Below are 26,051 nucleotides of genomic sequence, written 5' to 3'. Positions count from 1 at the left end.
CTTCTGATACAGCTTCCTCATATGGCATGCAAGGATCACATTCTTAACTGCATGGTTAAAGATCCACACCCTCCACTTCATGACTATCAGCAGCCAGGTGACCTCTTCATTGGTGGAATTGTTTCCCAGAGCATCATCGTCACAAATTTAATACCGTTCACAGAAGTACCACCACAGACTCTGCATGAAGAGCTTCTGTAAGGAGTTTGTTTTTAATGCATTATTCTTTCTGTCACTTGAGTAATGTGTCTTGGCAGCTGCCGCCTCAGTTTGTCTCACTTTTAATAGATTTCACTGTGGGACCTCCACTAATATTGTTTGCAGCAACAAGCACTCAATAAACTGCAGTGCAGAAGTACTCCAACTTTCATATGGTTTGGTTATTTAATCTTCATTTAGGAGAAGTGCTTTTCAATAAATTGCCTATTTAATGCTCTAGTAATGAAGATGGTGATAATCTTACAGATGCAGTACACAGGTGAGGGGAAATGTTCAGCCAAGGTCCATATTCACCCTTTGCCGCAAGTCTAGAGTCACATGCCATCATCTCCAAAATCCCATGATCAAATAATATGCATGTACTGGACACAAAACACACACACACATACATACATACACAGACAAAATACACATGCATACACATCCCCCTCTTCATTGGAGAGATGTCACCTGAAAGAGATATTTAAAAACTCCCGTCTCCTGCCCTCTCAGCCGATACTGGAAATGTGGCTTGATCATTTAACATATTTCAACAGGCGCACTGCATTGTTGCTTCCATGGAACTGGCCTTTTAACAAAATGAATATATGCTTTTGCCAATCATGGGTGGAATTAGATGAAAGCAGGCGACAGGGCAGGTGTGCTTCTCTGCTTGGCTGAAATCAGAAGAGCCCTTGCAGCTACCTCCTTGCTCCAAGCATGCTTTGGCAACACAGTAATGACAGCACACTGCAGTAGATGGTGGCTTTAAGCCTGTCAATTTATTTCACTGCTGGGGTGGAGAATGGCTGAAAAGGCTTTATGAGTTTGATCTGGTTATCTATAGGCCACCAGGGTCCTAGCCTTACTGCAGAATGACATTCTAATACAGAATATATCTCTCCTTCTAGTGTGGTGACAAAAAATTACCAACACATTCTCACCTTGGCATTTGCAATCAAGGAAATAAATGAAAACCCTCAGCTGTTACCCAACATCACCTTGGGTATCCGCATTTATGACAGCTATTTCACTGCCAAAGGGACCTACCATGCTACAATGCTACTTATATTCACACCATGGAAACATCTCCCAAACTACAAATGTGACATCCAGGATAACCTCATTGCTGTTATTGGAGGACTGGACCCACTGACCTCCTTGCACATGGCAACAGTCTTGGATATTTACAAGATTCCACAGGTAGGACAGATCCTTCCAGATTTTTAGAGGCAGACAAAGGGTGAAAGGGACAGAAGGAGGTACAATTGGAGCAAACAGGTAGATTTTCCTTATAAACAGACAAACATCAAATCTAAGCCAAGCAATAAAGCCCGCTGAATTGATCTGTAAATCTGAATTGAGAGAATGTACTTTAAGAGCATAAACTTATCATGGGTCCCATGAAGACAATCAGGACACAGTGAGGTTGGCAGGATTATTCTGAAGGGGAGAAGGAGGAAACCTCCAATTTGGCAGAAGGGGAACATCAGAACGCTGGTCTGGATAAGGTCCTACCGCAGTGTCATCAGGAGTCCTGAAAGGGGAGTGGGAGTCAGAGGGGTCCTCTTCTACACCACATCTGGAAAGTGAATATTCCCCAGTAGTAGAGTAGCTGTGTAACTTTTCAGTAACTTGTCACTGAAGCCACAATGCTGCATGGGAAAGATACAATTTTAACGTTCCAGGAGAGTTATAAGAATTGTTCATTTGACGAATGTAGATTTCTTTGAAGACTTCAAATAGAAAAAAAAAGAAAAAACTTCTCTCATTCTCTATTCTCCTTCACACCTCCTTTAGCTCATATATAGCCCTGCTCCAGTGATGAATGACAAAACCCCGGGCCTTTCTTTTTACCAGATGACACCCCAGGAAGCAATTCAGTATGCAGGGATTCTCTCTTTGCTTCTGCATTTCAAGTGGATATGGATTGGAATCCTTACTTCCAACGATGAATATGGAGATAGATTTGTCCAAACTGTATTTCCACTTTTCTCCCAGAGTGGTATCTGTTTTGCCTTCATAGAAAGAAGCCACAAACAAACAATTGTCAGTGAAATTAATAGCATGTTTACTCAGGGAGCAAAAATACATGATAAACTCATTGAGAGTAAAGCCAATGCAGTGGTTGCCTATGCAGAATCATTGGCAGTTGTTTTTTTGCGATGGCTATCATACCTATCAGAACAACAACATGTGACAAATAAAGAAAAAGGTATAGTGTGGATACTGACAGCCCAGATGGAGCTCACATCTATTACATATCAAAGGACTTGGGAGTATAGACATAATCCATGGTGCTCTCTCCTTCTCAATTCACTCCAAGGATCCTTCAGGATTTCAACATTATGTTGAGAATAGGAAACCTCTGAATGCAAAAGGAGATGGCTTTATCCTGGACTTCTGGCAACATGCATTTGGTTGTATATTTGCAAATCGAGTAACTGAGCAATTGGATGGAGATTTTTGTACTGGGGAAGAGAAACTAGAGAGTCTTCCGGGACCCTTTTTTGAAACAAGGATGATTGGTCACAGCTACAGCATCTACAATGCTGTCTATGCTGTGGCCTATGCTTTACAAACGATGTTCTCATCTAGACTCCCATACAGAGCAATGGGGGCTGAAGGGAGACAGAAGCTTTGGAATCTACAGTTCTGGCAGGTAATGGACCCAAGGAATACAGCACCTAGAGTGTCTATGCGCACATTCCACCAGGCTCAAAATGCCGAGTAAACTGACTCCCAAGCTGCATATGGCTCCCAATTTCCTATTACTTCATTTCTCTATGAAGTAGGGAAAATGCTGTCTATATCTAACTATATCGACACCAAGATATTATCTACCCTTTTAGACAATTATATACACAGAAAACTGATTTTCAAAAAATAATAACATGAGAATTCATTTGTTTCTGAGTGTATTTTAAGGAAGCTACCTGTCAGGAATAAATAAAAAGATTTCAAGGAAGCTTCTCATAAGTAAACTTTAAATGTATGAATACTCTTTCTCATTTGGTTATTGCTATACTGCAATTTGAGGGAAGGGGAGTGGCGGGGGGGGGGGACATCTCTTCATCAAAGGAAAGCGTTTTTATAACTCCATCTAAAAGATTCAATGCACTACTGTTAAAATGCATCATGCCCCACACTCTTACATTTCCCTTTGCATTCTAGTCCCATCACTTTCTGAGAACAGTCTCCTTTAACAACAGTGCTGGTGACCAGGTTTCCTTTGACCAGAATGGGGAGTTAGTAGCTGGATTTGACATTTTCAACTGGATTTTTTCTTCAAACCAATCCTTCCATAGAGTGAAAGTTGGACAGGTGGACCCCCAAGGTCTTCTGGACAATGTATTCAGCATCAATGAGAGTGCCATAATGTGGCACAGCTGGTTTAATCAGGTAGGAGCCAATTGCTAGTAATTTCAGTTGGCAGGGCTGGAGTAAAACAGAACGGGTTAAAACTGAGGTGGCACCACCTTTAGCCATATTTTGTTCTTCTTTTGTTCTTTAGTACTTACATGGTCCTCTTTCATTTGTGGATTAGGCAAAGCCTCATTCTGTATGTAGTGAAAGTTGTCGTCCTGGTTTTAGCAAGAAAGTGAAGGAGTGGGATCCATTTTGCTGCTATGATTGCATCCCATGTCCAGAAGGGAAGATTTCCATCCAACACGGTAAGAAATATATTGCCAAACGATGTCAAACCTTCTTGATAAACTACAGAGCACACCAAAGATAGAGCACCAGAAAGCAGAAGCAAGTGACAGTGCAGCAGATACAGGCTACAAGTTTATTGCTTCAAAGGATGTAAATCTCACCTGCCCCCGCCTTCTCCTTAAACATTAGAGTGTTACCAGATGAACATAAAAAGGTACATAACCATTACTTTGCATTGTATCCATTTGGTGTTCCTCCAGTTGCCTTGAACTAGCAGAGATGGCGGCATAAAGCACCTATCTTTCCCTTTTCAGATATGAATGACTGTTCCAAATGCAGTGACGTAAGCTATCCAAGCAAGAACCAAGATTCCTGTGTTCCCAGATTGGCTTCCTTCTTGTCTTTCAAAGAACCACTGGGGGTCGCTTTAGCCCTTTTTGCCCTTTTCTCTTCCTTGATCACAGCTCTGGTGCTAGCAGCATTTCTGAAGCACCGCAGCACTCCCATTGTCAAAGCCAACAACCGGGGCCTCACCTACACTCTCCTTGTCTCCCTCTTGCTCTGCTTCCTTTGTTCATTGCTATTCATTGGCCAGCCACAGAAGGTGACATGTCTTCTCCGACAAACTGCTTTTGGGATCATATTCTCAGTAGCTGTTTCTTGTGTGTTGGCCAAAACCACCACAGTGGTCCTGGCTTTCATGGCCACCAGACCAGGATCCAGCATGAGGAATTGGGTGGGGAAGTCATTAGCTAACTCCATTGTTCTTTCCTGCTCATTCATCCAAGCAGGCATTTGCTTTGTGTGGTTGGTAACTTCTCCCCCATTCCCAGATGTTGACATTCATTCAGTAAGAGAAGAACTTATATTGGAGTGCAATGAGGGATCTCTGACTTTCTTCTACTGTGTTTTAGGCTATATGGGCTTTCTGGCCATTATCAGCTTCAGTGTGGCTTTCCTTGCTAGAAAGTTACCTGACAGTTTCAACGAAGCCAAATTCATCACCTTCAGCATGTTGGTCTTTTGCAGTGTTTGGTTATCCTTTATCCCATCCTATCTGAGCTCCAAGGGAAAGTACATGGTAGCTGTGGAGATCTTTTCTATTTTAGCCTCTAGTGCTGGGTTGCTGGGCTGCATATTTGCCCCCAAATGTTACATCATTGTGTTGAGGCCTGAGCTGAATAACAGGGAACAGATAATAAGAAGAAAAGCATGACACACTCAAATGTATTTGTGTTCACTTATATTCTGTTGTGCAGTACCTTTTGGATGCATATGCACTAGTATACCTCTGGGAAATTCACCCTTGGTATTGTCACATTTGCAGATCTTCCCTAAAGCTCTCCAAATCATTTTTTTCTCAGAACTGACTAACCTGATTTTTAGGATCTTTTCACCCAAGGTTCCAGAAATTCAGCATTTTATTTATTTATTGCCTACAAAGCATACACTCTGCCACTGCACTATATATGAACACCTTGCTTTGGCCACCATCTGGTGGATATATTGTTTTACAACCTCTTCTGAAACAGCTTTGTGATGTGATAGTTGTTTCTGGATTTTCCCCCCCTCTGCTTACTGCCAGGAATGAAACTTAAATGCATTATATTTTCGGTCACAGCCATTAAACCAGTTTTCCAACAATTTTCAGTTCAATGGAACTGAATTTTTAGTTCAATGGAACACATGAATGTGTTATGTGTATTAAATATTATCGTACAAAGTTCAAGTGTTCCATTTGCAGTGATATATTTCTGCTTATCCCATAGACTATCCTAGAGCTTGTGTCAGCGAAGCTCAGGTGCAGACAGGAGGATCAGAAGCAGGCATAAGGAGAGAACAGTTAGCAGCGGAAGGCAGAGAGGAGGGGGAGAGCAGCTGTAATCTAAGCTCGGAACAAAGGGGACGAGAAAAACAGGGCCAAAGTGACAGGCAGCTGTGTGAGAGTTCCAATAATGAGCCAGAAGTTGGAATGCAGGAAACATTCTCTCCCAAATCTCATAGGATCTCAAAAGTGGCCAAGACGTGCAAACGTTACTGGAAGAGAAGGTGGGGGCTTCTGTGCTGGGGAAGGGGGATGAGCTCAGTCTGGGCAACTCCATCTTCTGGGGAGGATGATGAGTATAGGAGCTCCATCCTAGTTTGTTGTTTTAGCAATAAATCTGAAATAATTAACAGGCAGAGTCGTCTCGCATTTGTGACGAGAGCCATAACAGTTTGCTACAGTTTTCCTGTGAGACTGATTCTTTCTCTTTCCTAAGTTGTTTGTCTCTCTAGAACAGAAGCGATGAACCTGTGCTCTCTAGATGTTCTGGAGTACAGTTCTCATGATTCCTATCCATAGGTCATGCTATCTGGGGCATGGAATCCAACAACATATGACTGTCCATAGGTTCCCCACCCCATAACATGTCTTTTTCTTTCTTTTTTCACATCTGGAAGTAAGAGGCAAAGGTAGTGCTATTTTTCTAGATAACGAGGGGCTGGAATGCATCATGAACTCACCTTGTTCTCTTATAATGGCAAAGACACCGACCTGAGAGTTGCCAGAACTCAATTCCAGCTGGGGAAAAGAAGCCCTGGACAAAGCACACCTCAACTACCCCCACACAGAAAGTTTAATGGTTGAAAGGCATGATGTATGTTTTTGTTCTAGTGACGTAGGTTGAGATACAATTTGTATTAATTAGCTAATAATTAATTATGGATGCAAATGTATTCCTTTTACAATTATTTATTGCTCATTGCCATGATATAGAATGCTGCATGTAACTAATAATATTGTATACTTTGTTTCTTAATTTTGTGTGTACAGGGAAGTTTTTCACATCCCCCAAAATGTAGATCAATATATAACCTTTAACTTGGACCATCAATAAACTTTGGCTAGAATTGGAGTTATGTGTTATGTCTGACAAGAGGGTTTTACAGTGAAATACTAAAGAGATATGTCTATGAATTCAAAAGATCTAAAGATCTAAAACCCATTTGGTGTACCTCCAGGCCTTCTTAAGAATTGCTGATAGCAAATAGTGACTTGCTGTATTGTATTCCTTGGCCTGAATATGATTACTATAATGGATGCTCACCACTTTCCTGATGGGCATCTTTTGCAGACCCTAACCCTCTGCCTCCTTCCTGGCCAGCCAGACCCTCCTGGTCTCTGGCCAGTGGGGATTCCCCCTTGGTCATTGCAACCATGGGGGTGTTACCTCCCAGTCAAAAGCCAGGTACAAATGGGGAAATAAGGGCCCAGGTCTTGGGGAGTTCCTTTGCTGGCTGGCTGGGCATTGGCCACAGCCATGACCAGCCATGGCATCAGTCATGCCCCAGTATTGAAAGATTTGCCATCCTGTCTTATTGCTCTGTGCACATATTGACCTGACCCCATTGTCCTCACCACCTCGAGAGAGTTACAGAGGAGCCAATACAATCAACCTAGGGAAGGTGTGAACACTGGCTCCACGTTTGAAACAATTCTTCTCTAAGTACCATTTATTTGGACGACTCAGGCCTATACCCACACAGCTGTCCTGCTGTCTATGAGCCATCCACTGTCTTGATATTCTCACAAATCTGGTTTATTTGTTTTTAATATCAAAGGTATATACCACCAATTCATATATTATCATAGAATGGCGTACAACAATATATACCATGAAATTTAAAACACCATAACAACAAGGACTTGTGTCAACATCAGGCTGGAATTTTCCTACTCATCCACTGTTACTGATCAGTAAACTTGATCTATAATATAAAATCAGTTACACTGGTAAATAGAAATAGGAAGGGGAGGGGAGGGTTCTGAGCCCTCCTGGTTTCCCACCCTGCCCCACTCTTAATGTCTCTCCTTTAGGTATTATGTCTAAGAAGACACATGGGAAATTAGATCTGATCATTGAAACAGTTGCAGATGAAAGATACAATTTTAAAACAAATGGATGAATTCCATGAATAATAAGGTGAGAGGGTCACAGAACAATGGAATTGCAGGGCCCACCATTCACAGGAAGAAGTGCAGATGCTGTTTTATAGAAATATATATTTATCTATTTTTAGAGGAATGCCCAAAATCTAAGAGTTTCCACAAAGCAGTCTTGATTTCTTTGTTTCTCATGCTATAGATGAATGGATTCAGCATGGGAGGAATTATGGTATAGATCACAGCAAAAGCTATATCCAGATCAGAAGACGCACCGGTGGGAGGCTTTGCATAGGCAAAGAGTGCAGTGCCCATAAACAAAGAGACAACAGTGAGGTGGGGAAGGCAAGTGGAAAGGGCTTTTTTCTGACCATGTACTGAAGGAATTCTGCGCACTGTAGCAAATAGCTGCATGTATGTTATGATAATGAACATGAAGCATCCTAGTCCCAGGCAACACCCTACCACAATAACCCCTACTTCGACAAGGTAGATATTAGAGCAGGAGAGCTTCAGTAATGTTGGAACTTCACAGAAGAACTGATGGACGTCATTTGAACAGAAGGTGATTGCAAAAGTGCTACAAGTGTGTAACATGGCATGAAGAAGACTAGCAATCAACACAATGAGGGTCATCTGAATACAAGCTCCTTTGTGCATAATTGTCTCATACTGTAATGGGTTGCAGATGGCAACATAGCGATCATGTGCCATTACTGTTAGAATGGCAAAATCTGCTGCTACAAAGAACATATAGAAGAAAACCTGGGCCACACACCCAGAGTAAGAAATAGATCTGCTGTTCATGATGGAATTGGCTAATGATTTGGGCATCATAACAGAAGCAGAGCCCATGTCCATCATTGCCAAATTAGTTAGGAAAAAGTACATTGGTGTATGGAGGTGATGGTCTAGCGCAAATGCAGCAATAATGAGAAGATTCCCAGCCATAGTCGTCAAGTACAATCCTAAGAACAGAAAGAAATATAAGATCTGTAGTTCTCGTACATCTGAGAATTCCCACAGCAGAAACGTTGATATGGAAGTAAGATTGCTCATTTTTTCTTCAGTATTTGCATTTTCTCTGTTGGAGGAAGAAGCTAAAATGTGTTAATAATAATTAATGAGCTAATTATATCATTCATTCATTCATTCATTCATTCATTCATTTATTATACCCCATCCATCGGGCTAGGTTTCCCCAGCCACTCTGGGCTGCTCCCAACAGATTAAAATCAGAATACAGAACATTAAAAAAGCCAAAACAAAAAAAAACATGCTTCCTGAAATTTCATTATATATGCCCCATTCTTTTGCTAATCAAGTAGTGTAAAAACAATTGAGATTAAAGATTATGCCAAAATAGCCCATTTGTAATTTGAAGCATGCATATCTGTTATTATATAAACTATCTCAAACACTGATTTCACTCCAAACTTTATATATTAACTAATATTTTCTATTTCTGCTCAGTCTGCATGTTTGAGGGACTCTAAGTAATCTTGCAGTAACATGAAGCTATCTGGGGGTTTTTTAACTACTTCCTTTAGTTGCTTTGCCCCACAAAGGAAGCTGCTATTAATGTCACTTGGAGAGCTGTCCCATCTCTTGTGGCCTAATTCAAACCTTCATTTGCTATACAGTGGTAGCTCGGGTTAAGAACTTAATTCGTTCTGGAGGTCCGTTCTTAACCTGAAATTGTTCTTAACCTGAAGCACCACTTTAGCTAATGGGGCCTCCTACTGCTGCTGCACCGCTGCTGCACGATTTCCGTTCTCATCCTGAAGCAAAGTTCTTAACCTGAGTTAATATTTCAGGGTTAGTGGAGTCTGTAACCTGAAGCGTATGTAACCTGAAGCATATGTAACCCAAGGTACCACTGTAGTAATCTTTGAAGAGATAATCATGATGTTAAACGTATGTTTTATATGGCATTTAGATATCAATTGAAGAAGATAGTGTTGGACTGGCAGCTCCCAAACCTGAAACCATTTGTCAAATGGGGAGATCTTGCATACAAAGCACTTTGTATACCACTGAATTAGGGTGCTTCTATATGTCTATCTTGCAAAATACTGTCTACATCTACATGACTAGTCCACTACCTAATCTTTCATTCTCATATATATATATATATATATATATGGAAATGTCAGGTATTGAAATTGGAAACTATAACATACTGCTATCCTCAGTTATAGGTGCTCCTGGTTTTTCAGAACTAAGTAACAGAGTATACATGTGTTTGCGAATAAGACAGAATTCTAAGGTAACAGTGTAACAGCCTATTTTGAATGTAGTCTGCTACACATAAATATTAAATTGAATGTATTATATTGACATAAAACATGGGTAGGCAAACTAAGGCCTGGGGGTCAGATCTGGCCCAATCGCCTTCTAAATCCGGCCTGCGGACAGTCCGAGAATCAGTGTGTTTTACATGAGTAGAATGTGTCCTTTTAATTAAAATGCATCTCTGGATTATTTGTGGGGCATAGGAATTCATTCATTGTTTATTTATTTTCAAAATATAGTCCACCCCCCCACAATGTCTGAAAAAGTTTGCTGACCCCTGACATAAAATCTCCTGATGAATTTCACAGGCTGGTAGTGCTACTGTTTGTGCCAATATATGTCTCTAATACTTCAGTGGGTGATAATGATCTGGGGTATATTTGTGTCCCCATGAAATGTAACACAAATCTAGTTCTGCCTGCATGGATTTTCATGTCATCACTTTTGTTTTTCTGACATGGGGAAAAAAACCTGCTGCAAATTATCCAGTTACTGGGGAAAAAGCTGTGGCCTTGATCGGGAACTTTCTTCCAACACACAGACTGATTGAAACAGAACACAGCCCAGTTCCATCATACACACATCACAAATGAACCACACAGTTGAATGATACACCCTTTTGGGATGCTGGTGGTGCTGTGGGTTAAACCACAGAGCCTAGGACTTGCCGATCAGAAGGTCGGTGGTTTGAATCCCCGCAGCGGGGTGAGCTCCCGTTGCTCGGTCCCTACTCCTGCCAACCTAGCAGTTCAAAAGCACTTCAAAGTGCAAATAGATAGGGGGACTTCCGGAGGCGGCGCGAAACAGCGATGGCGGTCCTCTTCGTCGTCTGAAGAGGGGCTCCGCAGAAAAGGGTCGTTCGCTGCGGCATAGCGACGACCCGCTTGAAAAAACCACGGGCAGAGGGAGCCCGTGGCCGTGGGACTCGGCGGGCGCCAGGAACTTCCCCAGAAGTGCGGAAGGGACCCCGTAAGGGGCTCCGGAGCGCGAAAGGGGGAGCGGCGCTGTGAGTTCATCGCTCTTTCTGCGGGAGGCGAAGCCGCGCAGCTGTTGCTGATGAGCGTCGACCTTTCTTCCTGTGAACATCAATTTGGCAAGCAACATACCCGTGAGTAAAGTGAACTACAATTTGGACTTTAAATATCCTTTTTCCGGGTTTGAAAACGGGTGACGAGTAAAAGGAAGTCCGTCTCCCGATACTGCTTACAAGATCAAAAGCAAAAGTACAGAGGAGCGCTGAGGCGCTTAATGGGAACTTTGTAAAGTGGAACTATCGTGCATTTACAGAATTTGCAGTCTTCTTATTTAAAAGACCAAGAGAGACTTTGTTTTTGCCTATGGGATTTATATTTGGGACTTTGTCTTAAGAACGCAAGTCGTCGGGCTGTCAGTACGTAACTGAGCTGTCAAACTGCGGACTATAGTAACAAGATTTTAAGTTGCTACATATATTGAAACTTTAAACGTTTGAAATACTGTTGCAATTACCAGTCTGGCTCCTAGTGGCTTTAGCTTAAAAAGTAAAGGACTCTGCGAATCTTCCTTTTTGTCTTGGAATTACAAACTAAAAAAGAGATTATAGAAACTTTAAATGGCGGAAAAACCTTTTCCTTCCCTGAAATTTTAAGATACTCCCCCTAGAGGACTGTGGAGCTATAGAGGCCTGGGAAACATTTTTTGTTTGGAATTTCTGTGGTTTAATTGTGTGTACTCTGGACTTGCTTTCTCATGGAATAAAGGATAACTTGACCTTGAACAAGAGGCAGGTGTGGAATGAGTGGCACAGGGAAAACAAGAGCAGCCAAAGCTAAAGAAAGAGAAAAAGAAAAAGAAAAAGAAAGGAAGCCTGTGCAACTTGTCCAAACAACTTTAGCTCATCATCGCAGATCATCTGTTCCAACCGTCCTGATAGCACAGGAGGTGGAGGCCGAACAGCCTGCTGAAGAGGACATGGCAACAGGAGGATCTGACACAGTTTTGAAACAAATTTTAGAACAACTAGCAATTTTAAATCAAAAAGTGGACAGTCAATCACTAAAAATAGACCAAGCAACAACTACTATTGGCGTACTTTCTGAAAAGGTCTCTCAGAACACACAGGCAATTGAGAATCTACAAGGAGCTACAGCTGAAAATCATAAATTAGCTGTGGAAGCCTATCAAAAAGCGGAGCAAGCAAGTAAAAAAGTTGATGAGATTAAAGGCGAAATCAAGCCTCTGCAAAGACAGGTAGGGGAACAACAGGCCTACCTGTCGATGGTGGAATTGAGAAACAAGGAGAATAACCTCAGGTTGAGAGCTGTCCCAGAATTGGAGGAAGGCAACTTGGAGGGATTTTTGACACTTTTATTCTCCAAATTTTGGGGAATAGAAGAGGATAAAGACTTTAAAATTGTGACTGCATTTAGACTGGGCAGATCGGTGAAGAAAGACAAGTCCAGAGATTGTTTGGTTATTCTGAAATCAAGAGAGGAAAGAGACAAGATACTAGGCCTACATTTCAAAAAATCTCTAGAGATAGAAGGTAAAAAGGCTGAAATTTACAGAGATATACCCAAATTGTTATTGGATCTTAGAGCCTCATACTTAGAACTGGCAAAGTTGTTGAGAAACAACACAATCCCTTATAGGTGGGAGTTCCCGCAAGGACTATTATTTAGCTATAAAGGAAGGAAAACAAGAATCAGAACACCAGAGGACCAGCAGAAGTTTCTTCACGACAACGGGGAAGACCTCCAGAAAGGAGCAGTTGCGTCTTGGCCACCTCCACCACCAGGAACTAAACAGCCTGGAGCTGGACCATCACTGCCACCGCCGGGAACGGGAGATCTAGACACCCCATTGTAAGGCCTACAAATTGACTCAGGATGTCTCTGCAACTTCTTAGTTGGAATATAAATGGCGGAAATTCCCCAGAAAAAAGAAGGAAAGTATTCCATATATTGAAGAAAGAGCAATTGGACATTATTTGTCTGCAAGAAACACATGTGACAAGGCTTCATCGGAAAGTGCTAATCAATAAAAGGCTTGGCCAAGAATTTATTTCTTCGGACAGAGTTAAGAAAAGAGGAGTAGTGATCTACGCAAAGGAGAGCCTGTCACCGAAATTTCTATTTAAAGATGAACAAGGCAGAATTTTGGCTATTGAAATTTACACACATGGTGAAAAATTTTTGATATTAGGAATTTATGCGCCAAATGATGGAAAATCGGAATTTTTTACGAAGCTGCATGAGACTTTACTGGACTATCTGGATTATAACAACATTATTATGTTGGGAGATATGAATGGGGTTGTCTCTGTAAATATGGATAAGTCGCAGAGTGTAAATATAACAAAAGAAGGCAGACTACCTAAAACTTTTTTTGAAATGACAGACAATATGGATTTGATTGATATATGGAGAGTCAAGAACCCCCTAGGAAAAGAAGGAACTTTCTTTTCTGAAGCTCATTTGTCATGGACACGAATCGACCAAATATGGATAACTAAAGGACTGGCACCTAAAACTAGAAAAGTGGAAATCTGCCCAAAAACTTGCTCCGACCATAATGCTTTGAAAATGGAATTGAGACTAAACATAACCGGATCCTTCAGATGGAAAATGAATGACACTTTATTCAGAGATCAGGAGATTGTGAAGAAGGCCCAAAAAACTTTGAAAGATTACTTTGAGATAAATCTGAACACTACGGTGGAAAAAAGAACAATCTGGGACGCAAGTAAAGCGGTGATGAGAGGGTTTCTAATACAACAAAACACTGTAAAGAAAAGACTCTGGAATGAAAAGAAGCAGAAGATATTGGAGAGAATAAGTGAGGGTGAAAGGAAATTAAGATCTAGGCCCAAGTCTAAGGAAGTGCTGAGAGAAGTGAAATTTTTCCAGGCCCAATATATGAAACTGATAAACCAAGAAGTGGAGTGGAAAATTAAACAAATGAGACAAAGATCTTTCGATTCAGCAAATAAATGTGGGAAACTGCTAGCATGGCAGTTGAAAAAAAGACAAAAATTAAATACAGTTACAAATCTAGAGATTGAAGGAAGAATGGTTCAGAAGCCTGAAGAAATTAGGAAATGTTTCCAGAGATATTTCAAAGATCTCTATGCACAAGGGCCGCAGAAAGAATCTGAGATTGATCAATTTATTAAAACTAACGGATTACAAAAAATTCCTCAGGAAATGAGAACAACCCTGAATGTTAAAGTTACACAGCAGGAAATCGAGAGTGCCATACAGAACCTCCAATTAGGCAAATCTCCAGGCCCTGATGGACTTACCTCCAAATATTATAAGGTTTTGAAGGACTATTTGATACAACCCTTGATGGAGGTATGTAACCAGATTATGGAGGGTAAGAAGGCACCAGAAACGTGGAAAGAAGCTTTCATCACATTGATTCCTAAAACAGAAACTGAAAAGACTCAACTTAAGAACTACCGTCCCATCTCACTCCTAAACGTGGATTACAAAATTTTTGCAGACATTTTGGCAAATAGATTTTAAAAGGTATTGAATGAAGTGATTCACAAGGACCAAGCAGGCTTTCTCCCGGGTAGGCATTTGTTTGACAACACGAGAAACATTATTGACATCTTGGAACTCTTACAAACAAATATTAACACTAGAGCGGCGTTAATTTTTATTGATGCGGAGAAAGCCTTTGACAACATTTCTTGGATGTTCATGAAGAAAAATTTGGAAGGGATGGGAGTGGGACGGGGATTTGAAAATGGTATAGAAGCAATATATTCAGACCAAAAAGCTAAATTGATAGTAAACAATGTGGTGACGGAGGAATTCAATATTGAAAAAGGGACACGACAAGGGTGCCCTCTATCCCCATTATTGTTTATCTCGGTCCTGGAGGTGCTTTTGAATATGATTAGAAGGGACCGGTTAGTTCGGGGCATTGAGGTCGGAGTGAAACAATATAAACTGAAAGCATTTGCAGATGATTTGGTACTAACATTACAGGAGCCAGTTTCTAGCACAAAAAGAGTTTTGGATTTAATATCTGATTATGGTCGGGTGGCGGGATTTAAGTTGAACAAGCAAAAGACTAAGGTCTTAGCTAAGAACCTAACGTCTACAGAAACAGATGAGTTTTTGAAAGAGACAGGATTAAATGTGGTTAAAAAGGTAAAATATTTAGGGGTGTTCTTGACTTCTAAAAACTTGAATTTGTTTAAGGACAACTATGAGAAATGTTGGTCAGAAATCAAAAGGGATTTGGAAACTTGGACAAGACTAAAACTTTCCTTGTTAGGCCGAATAGCAGCTATAAAGATGAATGTTTTGCCGAAAATGTTATTTTTGTTTCAGTCCCTGCAGATTGTGGACAAAGTGGTATGCTTCGGAAAGTGGCAGAGGGATATTTCTAAGTTTGTTTGGCAGGGCAAAAAGCCCCGAATTAAGTTTAAAATACTAACAGATGCGAAAGAAAGGGGGGGATTTGCCCTGCCAGACTTGAGGTTATATTATGAATCTGCAGCCTTCTGCTGGTTGAAAGACTGGTTTTTGTTAGAGAACACCGATGTCCTAGATCTGGAAGGGTTTGATAACGCTTTTGGGTGGCATGCGTATTTGTGGTATGACAAGGTTAAAGTTCATAAAATGTTCAAAAACCATATTGTTAGAAGAGCAATCTTTATGGTCTGGACAAAATATAAAGACTTATTGGAGAGTAAAACACCAAGGTGGCTTTCACCGGCAGAGGCCAAGGCACGCAAGAGACTTAACATGGAGGCCTACTGGCCAAAATATTGGGAATTAATAGAAAAAGATGGTGACAATTGGAAGCTGCAGAGTTTTGAAAATGTAAAAAGTAAGGTGCGAGACTGGTTGCATTATGCCCAAATTCGGGAAATTTTCAAAACAGACAAAAAGGTTGGGTTCCAGGTGGAAAAATCGAAATTAGAGACAGAATTGTTAGAACCTAAAGACAAATTACTTTCAAAAATGTATAACTTGCTGCTTAAATGGAATACACAGGATGAGACAGTCAAATCCGCCATGATAAAGTGGGCACAGGATATTGGACATAACATTATGTTTGAGGACTGGGAAAGGTTATGGACCACCGGATTGAAATTCACGGCATGTAGTGCCCTGAAAGAAAATATTATGAAAATGATATACCGGTGGTACATGACCCCAGTCAAGCTTGCTAAGATATATCACCTGTCTGATAATAAATGCTGGAAGTGTAAAGAGGCGGAAGGGACGTTCTTTCATCTCTGGTGGACATGTCCGAAAGTGAAGGCCTTTTGGGAAATGATCTATAATGAGTTAAAAAAGGTATTTAGATATACCTTGCCTAAGAAACCGGAGGCCTTCCTTCTGGGCATTGTAGACCAGAATGTGTTAAAGAAGGATAGAACTTTTTTTATGTATGCTACAACAGCAGCAAGAATTCTCATCGCAAAGTGTTGGAAGACACAAGATTTACCCACACTGGAGGAATGGCAGACGCAGTTGATGGACTATATGGAACTGGCGGAAATGACTGGCAGAATCCGAGACTTGGGAGAAGAAAAAATGGAAGAGGACTGGAAAAAATTTAAGGACTATTTACAAAAATATTATAAGCTGTATGAATGTTAAGAAAATGCACTTTTTAGGAAATATTAGCCCCAGCAATGGTAATTAGGTGAAATTAAAACTAAGGCACAAGAAAAGAGAGGTGAAATTAAGAAAAATCTTTATTGCATTATGTTTTAATCACAATATATAAGATCATGGTCACAATAACTTTGACTTTGGTAACATGAAATTGAAAGATACAATAATGAACTGAAAGATACAATAAGTAATGAAATAAGATAATAAATAGCTGAAGACTTTGTATTATGAACATTGGGTTATAAATATATTGAAAAGGGTAACATGACAAAATGAAAGATACAATAAGTGATGAAATAAGATAACAAAATGCTGAAATTGGTATTATAAATAATGCAGATTCGGGAAGATGTGGGGAAGCCCAAAAGATTCTGTAAAAGAAATATGATTTATGAAAAAAAAAAAAAAAAAAAGTGCAAATAGATAAATAGGTACCGCTCCGGCGGGAAGGTAAACGGTGTTTCCGTGTGCTGCTCTGGTTCGCCAGAAGTGGCTTAGTCATGTTGGCCACATGACCCGGAAGCTGTATGCCGGCTCCCTCAGCCAATAAAGCGAGATAAGTGTCGCAACCCCTAATGGTCCCTTTACCTTTAAGACTCCTTTAAAATTGAAAGATGAGAAGAAAATAAAATGCTGATAGACACATCTAGATTACTTCAGAGAAAAAGGAAACTACCAAATCACCTTAAATTGTTTTAAAATACCTTTAATGATAAGATTCAATTTCCTCTCCAGCTACTTTAGGGTACGATATGATAAAGATGTCAGAATCCATGCATCTTCTCAACCAAGCTCTTTCAGCCTTCTTGCAGCACTTGCCACAGTACGTGTAACTTCCCCCCTCCTTTAAATAGACTGCATAGGTGACGATAATAGTCACTAAATTAGCAACAGTAGACATGGGAAGGATCATTCTTTTAAGTCGTATTTGTCCTCTTGGGATCTTACTCCCAAGAGTCCAGCACTGCTGATCTGAAAACATTGTTGAAAGTTACTGCTTCTACATTCACAGTAGAAAAAAAAGTATTTATGTAGAAATTATACAAGAGTGGGGCACAAAATCAATCTTGTTTTACACCCCTTAGGAAAACTATTGAATCTGAAAGGAAGTCCACAAGTCCATGCAAAATTTTAGTGCAAGGATCAGAGGAGAGGTAGAGTATAAGATTTATCCAGTGAAGTGACAATGGCCACTTAACCCTTCTTCCATGGCGAGTGGCAGTTGTGGCCCACCATGGTACCTCCCTAAGCCCCTGGAGCCTTGCCATGTTGCCCTGACTGTTGGGTTCCTCCCCAGCCACCACAGAGCATCTTGCCAATCCACAGTGGTCTGGGGGGTGAAGCTTTTGCAGGCTTCACTCAGGTCCACTCCCTGGACTTATAATCAGGCCGACGCAACTCACTGCAGCCAAGTCAGCCTTGTGGTGTCACCAACCCTGCCCACCCTTTAGCATTGCTGTTGTTTTTCTGCTTTTCTTCTAACCTTTTCCTATCCAGCTTAGTGGGCTTTCCTATGATTCCTTAATGGTTGCTGTTTTTCGGAGCTGGGAAGGAATTTTCCCTGATTGTCAGGTTTTGCCTTCCCCGTAGAACTAGTCGCAATTTTGGCGGATTAGTCCTTTGGTTGAATCCTTTAGTCTATCTTCTGACCTGGAGGGGGGAGGGGTGATCCACCCCCCCCAACAGCAGTGGCATTTACAGGGTACCCTGTTAAAGGGGTCTTGAGGGGGAAGTCTCTGTCCATATAGAGCCGGAAGCGGTTGGCCAGCAGGCCATAGAGCCCCCCCCCCACATGTTTGGGCTGCCCCATCTCTTAACTGCCCTGAAGAAGGAGGAGGAGGAGGAGGAGTGTTTTGCTATGGACCCTTCCTCCCAACCAGGACCCAGTCATGCCTCGGTTCCCCACGGGGGATAGATGCCCAATGCCTATGCCAAGGTTTACCTACATCTGAAATTAATAAAACTGTGGCCTTTTAATCCCATTACACTTGTCATGTCTATTCATTCTTCCCACCAGTCAGCTAGGCTCCCTGGGGGCAGGGCCTCTGTGGATGGCCATGCAACTATTCCTCTAACCTCAGCCATAGACATTGTTGGTTAATGGAGTCAAAGGCAAATGAGAGTGAGCCCAATTAATACAGCACCCAGGGTTTTGTTTGTTTGTTGCTAACATACTTTTGAATAAAATAAGGAAAAACAACACATTGATCAAATGTGTTATATCTACTGTGGAAACCAGCTACCTCTCTTTGATCCATACATAATATAGTTTTGAATATAACAAGTTCTGTCAGTGGCAGTTGGTGCTCACTGGACCTAGTGAGACTTGTAAAATGTCATGAACAAGTGGCCAATGAGCTGTGATAAGTATGCACAGGTTAGCAAACTGAATTGGTGAATCTTAAAAGTGCTACATAGGACTGCTAACAAGAAACCCAATAAATTTCCAGACCAATAGGAAAATATCCCCTTCACCCAGCTTATTCACTTCTACATCTTTTCTCCAAAGGATGTAAAAAGGTGTAAGTGGACTACAACCTGAGAGACCAAGGTTAAACCCAGCCATGAAACTCACTGAGTGGCTTTAGGCCAGTCACTGCCTCTCAGTCTAATGTACTTCATGAGCTTGCTGTGAGGGTATGATTTAGTTAGTTAGTTAGTTAGTTAGTTGATAATGTTTGCATATTTGACCATAATGTGCAAACTGGACTACCTGTTTTAAAAGTGCTGGAAAAATGCGAAGGTGAGAGTGTGTGCAAACAGGGTGTGGGGGCAGAATACCACATTCCATGATGGATTATTTCATGGAAGAATCAACTAATCAACTAATCCTTTAGTCTATCTTCTGACCTGGAGGGGGGAGGGGGGATCCACCCACCCCCCAACAGCAGTGGCATTTACAGGGTACCCTGTTAAAGGGGTCTTGAGGGGAAAGTCTCTGTCCATAGAGCCAGAAGCGGATGGCCAGCGGGCCATAGAGCCCCCCCATTTTTGGGTTGCCCCATCTCTGAACTGCTCTGAGATCTCTGTGTGTAGAGTGGAAGAAGAAGAAGAAGGCGGAGGAGGAGGAGGAGGAGGAGGAGGAGGAGTGTTTTGCTATGGACCTTTTCTCCCAACTAGACCCTGTCATGCCTCGGTTCCCCACTGGGGGCTGAGGGGGATACACGCCCAATGCCTATGCCAAGTTTTACCTACATCTGAAATTAATAAAATTGTTGCCTTTTAATCCCATTACAGTTGCCATGTCTATTCATTCTTCCCACCAGTCAGCTAGGCTCCCTGGGGGCAGGGACTTTCTGGCTGGGCATGCAACTAGTCCTCCAATCTCAGCCATAGACACTGTTGGTTAATGGAGTTAAAGGCAAATGAGAGTGAGCCCAATCAATACAGCACCAAGGGTTTTTTTGGTTTGTTGCTAACATACTTTTGAATAAGATAAGGAAAAACAACACATTGATCAAATTTACTATATCTACTGTGGAAACCAGCTACATAGGACCTGCCTCTCTTTGATCCATTTGCATTCTTCCGCATTGCAGGTTTGACATTTTCTTGTTCAGCTTCAGGACACACAGACCCTGCCTCACCTGGTACATAATATAGTTTTGAATATAACAGGCTCTGACAGTGGCAGTTGATGCTCATTGGACCTAGTGAGGCTTATAGAATGTCATGAACGAGTGGCCAATGGGAATGATATATGGTGGTTAGGTAGCATCATCATCAGCATTAGGGATTGGTTACAGCCGTGAGGGTATTGGCGGCGAACCCCTTTCTGGGCTCAGGTGGCAGTTAGGCATTGGAATAATGTGTTTGTGTAATGTCTGGACAAAATATAAAGACTTATTAGAAAACAAGACCCCGAGGTGGTTATCACCTATGGAAGCGAAAGCAGTGAAAAGACCCAATATGGAGGTCAAATGGCCAAAGTATTGGGAAATATTAGAAAGAGATGGAGACAACTGGAGACTGCAGAGTTTGGAGAGACTAAAAGATAAAGTGCGAGATTGGCTACACTATGCTCAGATTAAAGAGGCTTTTAAATTGGATAAAAAGTTAGGATTCCAGGTGGAAAAATCGAAATTGGAAACAGAACTGTTAGAACCTAAGACCAAATTACTTTCAAGAATGTATAACTTGCTGCTGAGGTGGAATACACAGGATGAAACCGTTAAATCAGCTATGATAAAGTGGGCACAGGACATTGGGTATAATATTATGTTTGCTGACTGGGAAAAGTTATGGACCACCGGTATGAAGTTTACGGCATGTAATGCCTTGAAAGAAAATATTACGAAAATGATATATAGGTGGTACATGACCCCAGTCAAGCTAGCAAAAATATATCACCTATCAGACAATAAGTGTTGGAAATGTAAGGAAACTGAAGGAACGTTCTTTCACCTCTGGTGGACCTGCCCTAAGGTTAAGGCCTTCTGGGCAACGATATATAATGAGCTGAAAAAGGTATTTAAGTATACCTTTCCCAAGAAACCAGAGGCCTTCCTTTTGGGCATTGTTGGCCAGAGGGTGTTAAAGAATGATCGAACATTATTTATGTATGCAACAACAGCAGCAAGGATACTCGTCGCTAAGTATTGGAAAACTCAAGATTTGCCCACGCTGGAAGAATGGCAGATGCAACTGACGGACTACATGGAACTTGCAGAAATGGCTGGCAGAATCCGAGACCTGGGAGAGGAAACCGTGGAAGAGGGTTGGAAGAAATTTAAGGACTATCTACAAAAACATTGTAAATTATATGAGTGCTAAGAAGGATGAGAGATTTGAAAATAACAGGGCCCATAAAGTTAGTTGACAAGATTATGAGAATGAGTGAATTCTATGAGGAAAATAAATTTTGAATAAATATTGTGTTAAAATTAGGTATTTAAGACCTAGATAAAAATATTCAAAGTTAGGGATAAAACATTGGAAATGTGTATAATAAGAATTGAAACAAGGTGATAAGTTGCTGGCTAAAGTTTTATAAATTTGGAATGCAAGAGCGGGAGATGTGAGGAAGTCCAAAGGATGAAGAAAAGATGGGTACTATAAGATGTTAAATTTTATGTTTGTTCTTTTTTCTGTCTATTATCTGTTTATTCTGTCTTTTCTATACTATATTAACAAAATTCTTAATAAAAATTTAAAAAAGAAGAAGGAATAATGTGTTTGTGGTGTGTGGAAGGGCTAGGTGTGGCCATCGCCTATGCCTTCAATTTTGGGGTATTCCGTTAAAGGAATCCGGCGGTCGTGTATTCTGTCTGATGCCTGTGTGGCGGGAGGTGATGGCACGACCCTCGGTGACATCAGGGGAGAGCTTATAGTTGGATTAGCATCAACAGGCTCCACCTACTGGTGAATAAACCCCCTTTCTGACTCACCCCTCTCCGAGTGGGTAGGGTCAACTGACGTGATCCAATGTCTAAGCCAATACCTTTTCACTTGCTGTAATCAATAAAGTTGTGGCCTTTTCTTGCCCATTAACTTTATATCACGTGTCCGTGTGTTTTCATTCCACTATGCGAGGATCGGGTCCTCAAACCACAACAACTAGTTACTGGATACTGGATACAGAGAGCATGGTATCTATGATAATATTATCTTCCTAATTGTGCTGTTTTAAATGTGCATTTTGCATTTGATTTCCTTTGGTAATGTTTTATTTTGAAATCTTTAAGATAATATTTTAGTTTCCTGTTAATTATGTTAGCCTGGAAGTAACTGCAAGGGTGGCTGGGTTTTTGACAGCAGTATCTCTTAGAGTGGTGAATGACACTTTTTAGTGGAAAGAAATCCCAATGGACTGAGCTAGAGGTGGATCCTAACAACTCCCGAGGGAGAGGCAGTCTCCAGGGTGACTTACGGGAAGATGGAATATGGCAAGGGAAATGTTTCTAGCAATGAATATTATCAAAATAAGAGAAGGAAGATTGCAACATCATATATTATCGAAAAATAAGTTTTATAATTTAGAATGATCACAATCAAAATGTCTGATTCTGTCTACACTACAGTAAAGCTGAAAATTCTGATGGGAAAATTACACATTTTTCAACACTTTTTCCTTTTAGAATGAATATTCGTTACATTTGATTGTTCTATATAGGCAATGCCCATTAAGTGGGGGTTATGTTCCAAGGCACCACGAGTTTAACCCTGGGTAAATTCCAGGAACCCCTGGAATCTCACACTACTCAGAGACAGGAGTGGCAAGCAAAAATATAATAATTATTTTGGGGACATACATTTTATGCTTTTGAACTTTTATTTTCTTACTAAAGGCATTGGAAATAGTATTTGCTGATACAGTTATAGTCTATCTAATTGTACTATACTTGTATCAGTAGTAAGTAAAACACATTTGGGGGGGAGAAGGGTGAAGAGGATGAACAAATGGCAACAAATGGCATGGAGAATAAAGTGAATAAATTATAAGACTATTTGCATTGTAGAGTTAGGAACACAGGAAGTTATTTTACACTGAATCAGCCCATTGGTCCATTTAGCTCAGTATTGTTGACACTGGTTGGTAGTGGCTCCCTATGGCTTGAGTTATGGAATCATTCATTCCTCCACCTGTAGATTCCAGGGGTTACAGCAGGAACTTCCTACATGCAAAGCAAATGTCCACCCCAAGGTTCTAGTGCTAGGTTAAAAACTGTATATCAAAACATTCACATTGAATATACAATCCCATTTTTTTAAACTCAAAATATATTTTTAGAAGAATGCCCATAATCTAAGAGTTTCCACATAGCAGTTTTTATTTCCTTGTTTCTCATACTGTAGATGAATGGATTCAATGTGGGAGGAATGATGGTATAAACCACAGCAAAAGCTATGTCCACATTAGAAACATTATCTGTGGGGGGCTTTGCATAAGCAAATACTCCAGTGAAGATAAACACAGAGACAACCATGAGGTGGGGCAGGCAAGTGGAAAGGGCCTTTTTCTGACCATGAACAGAAGGGATTCTACGCACTGTAGAAAAGATTTGAATGTATGTTATGATGATGAAAATGAAACAACCGAGCCCTATACTCCATCCTAGCACAAGAAACCCAACTTCAACTAAGTAAAAGTCAGTGCAGGAAAGCTTCAGTAACCTTGGGATTTCACAGAAGAATTGATTGACAGCATTAGAACAGAAGGTGTTTGCAAAGGTGCAACCAGCATGTAGGGTGGCATTAAGAAGACTGATAATCCATACAATGGCTACCATCCGTATACAGGCTCCTCTTTTCATAATTAACTCATATTGGAGTGGGTTGCAAATAGCAACATTGCGGTCATGTGCCATTATAGTTAGGAGGGCAAGATCTGATGTTCCAAAAAAATATGAAAAAAAGACTTGAGCAACGCATCCAGAATAAGACATGAACCTGCTGTTAAAAAGAGAAATAGCCATCGATTTGGGTACCATGACAGAAATTGTTCCAAGGTCCATCATGGCCAAATTCATGAGAAAGAAGTACATGGGGGTGTGAAGGTGGTGATCGAAGACAACTACTACAATAATGAGAAAATTCCCCATTATTGCCACCGAGTACAACAACAAGAAAACAAAAAAGTGCAAGATCTGTAGTTCTCGAATGTCTGAGAATCCCAACAGCAGAAATGTAGACATGGAGGTAAGATTGGACATTTTATTCACACAACGTGTTCACACATTACCTGTACAAGGAAGAAGATAGGATTGTTTGTTTATAAATCTTTATTAACCCGTTTAATTTAAACAAAGTTCCTTTAAACAGTCAAATCCACCATGCATTCTATGCTTTCCCCCTAGAATTGTCACTGAACCCCCCCCCCCTTGCACCTATTTGAAATGTGTGCATGGTGTGGGGAGGCTAGCAAAACCTTGAAGTGTCACAATTTTCCCAGGACACTCCTGGAATTACAGAAGCCATTTTGGCTTCTCATTTTATCCAGGATTGTCCCAATTCCTCCCAGCAACACTGATTTGCAACTTGCATTGTGAGCCTTCTTGCAGAGCAGTTTTGTTTACACAGAACAATCTGCATGTTCTTGCATGTGACCTATACAATATTAACAGTTAAGAGTACAACACATATCATCAAATAATTTCAGAGTTATGTGCTCAAAATCAATCTACTTCTTTTAGCCAAAATAAATGGCAGGTTACTATTATACCCATTTTATATATGTGCTCCTGAGTCTGGCAGTGGCTTGCAGCAGCACCCGGGTAAGAACTGGAATTGGTGCTTGTATAAACTGACTTTGTTATCACTATGCACACATACACATCCTTTTAATTTGGGATAATTTGCAGCAGGCCTGCACAAATTAGGTAGCCTCAGTAAATTGAAGACAGAACATGCAGTATGAACAGAGGCTCCCTGAAGGTTTGGTAGGTGAGTTTCTGCTTGGGACTGCAAAAATAAGGGATAGGAAAATCAAATATTTCACTGTTAATTTTCTGGCTTATTATATCATAAACTCATACCCTCCCTTCCTATTGACTTGTGCCCTACCCCATGTGTACAGGCACTTAGGCAAGCGGTGAAGACCTTTATGTTTAATGCTACCTTTTACTTAGGTCATAACTGGGTTTTACAGGACAGCTTCTTAAAGTATGTTGTATGTTTGTTCATGTAGCTATTATACCTTTATATCTTGCCTTGCTCTTGTTTGTATGTCGCATTGTGAGGGCATGGTCCTAAACAGCTTTTAAGAATACAATGAGTTAATACAGGGCAGGGCACCTTGTACACGCAGCCCTAACCTCCCAACTTCACTGCCACTTCACCAATCCCCAGCATTTGCTGCTTGAGGTGGTCACTTGACTTTGTCTAATGGGCATGGGGGTGGAATGACACTGATGTAGAACAGAATATCCCTATTTTCATATGAGGAATGTTGGAGGGTATAGGCTATACCCCCTCAATCCTTCTTCTAATATCTGTGCGTTTGATGGAACATTCAAAAGAGAAGCCAACATATACATACATGTACATAAGAGCTCACCACACAGTATTGGTTTTGCGGTTATTACTGTCACATGAATAATAAAATACTTATATCATCTTTTATAACTTGGCTTGTGCACTTCCACTTTTGTCACAATTTCCCATTCAATGTGGCGTACCAGATCTCACAATTATACAACTATAATTGAACGTATTGGGTTGGACTCACATTTAGTCATATACTTGCAACAGAACCTCTGCAGTCAGTGGGTCTACTAATAGCATCACCAAGTCTGGATTTAATCAAACAAAATTATAATCCAGTTAGAAAAAGTTGGCAAGCAATTGAAATGCCTTCAAGTGTAAAATTCATAGGGTGAGATATGCTTCAGATGCGAGAGCCCTTGTACCTT

General features: G+C 40.8%; 2 protein-coding genes and 1 pseudogene across 3 annotated transcripts in view; 1 reads left to right on the top strand and 2 right to left on the bottom strand.

The window, feature by feature from the left end:
• Positions 1–24,353, bottom strand: part of LOC309326947 (olfactory receptor 14A16-like) — a gene marked incomplete at both ends in the record, with an annotated part of 47,340 nt that extends 22,987 nt beyond the window's left edge. The window contains one exon of the mRNA XM_081835975.1: positions 24,263–24,353. Within this exon, the coding sequence (XP_081692101.1) occupies positions 24,263–24,353 (91 nt within the window). The remainder of the gene's footprint in view (positions 1–24,262) is intronic.
• LOC309328451 (vomeronasal type-2 receptor 26-like) lies at positions 52–5,071 on the top strand (annotated as a pseudogene). Its single transcript has 6 exons — positions 52–197; positions 1,110–1,401; positions 1,999–2,860; positions 3,373–3,600; positions 3,746–3,872; positions 4,170–5,071. The product of its transcript is annotated as a vomeronasal type-2 receptor 26-like (transcript).
• Positions 7,904–8,839, bottom strand: LOC309328450 (olfactory receptor 14I1-like; the record flags this gene model as incomplete). Its single annotated transcript, XM_081838446.1, has 1 exon — positions 7,904–8,839. One exon carries the CDS (start codon positions 8,837–8,839, stop codon positions 7,904–7,906), a length of 936 nt encoding a protein of 311 aa, XP_081694572.1.
• Positions 24,354–26,051: the final 1,698 nt, after the last annotated feature.

This window comes from Podarcis erhardii (genome assembly GCF_964252035.2).
Source record: "Podarcis erhardii genome assembly, chromosome: 13".
In the NCBI taxonomy this organism is placed as follows: Eukaryota; Metazoa; Chordata; class Lepidosauria; order Squamata; family Lacertidae; genus Podarcis; species Podarcis erhardii.
This window is presented reverse-complemented; position numbering and strand designations above follow the sequence as displayed.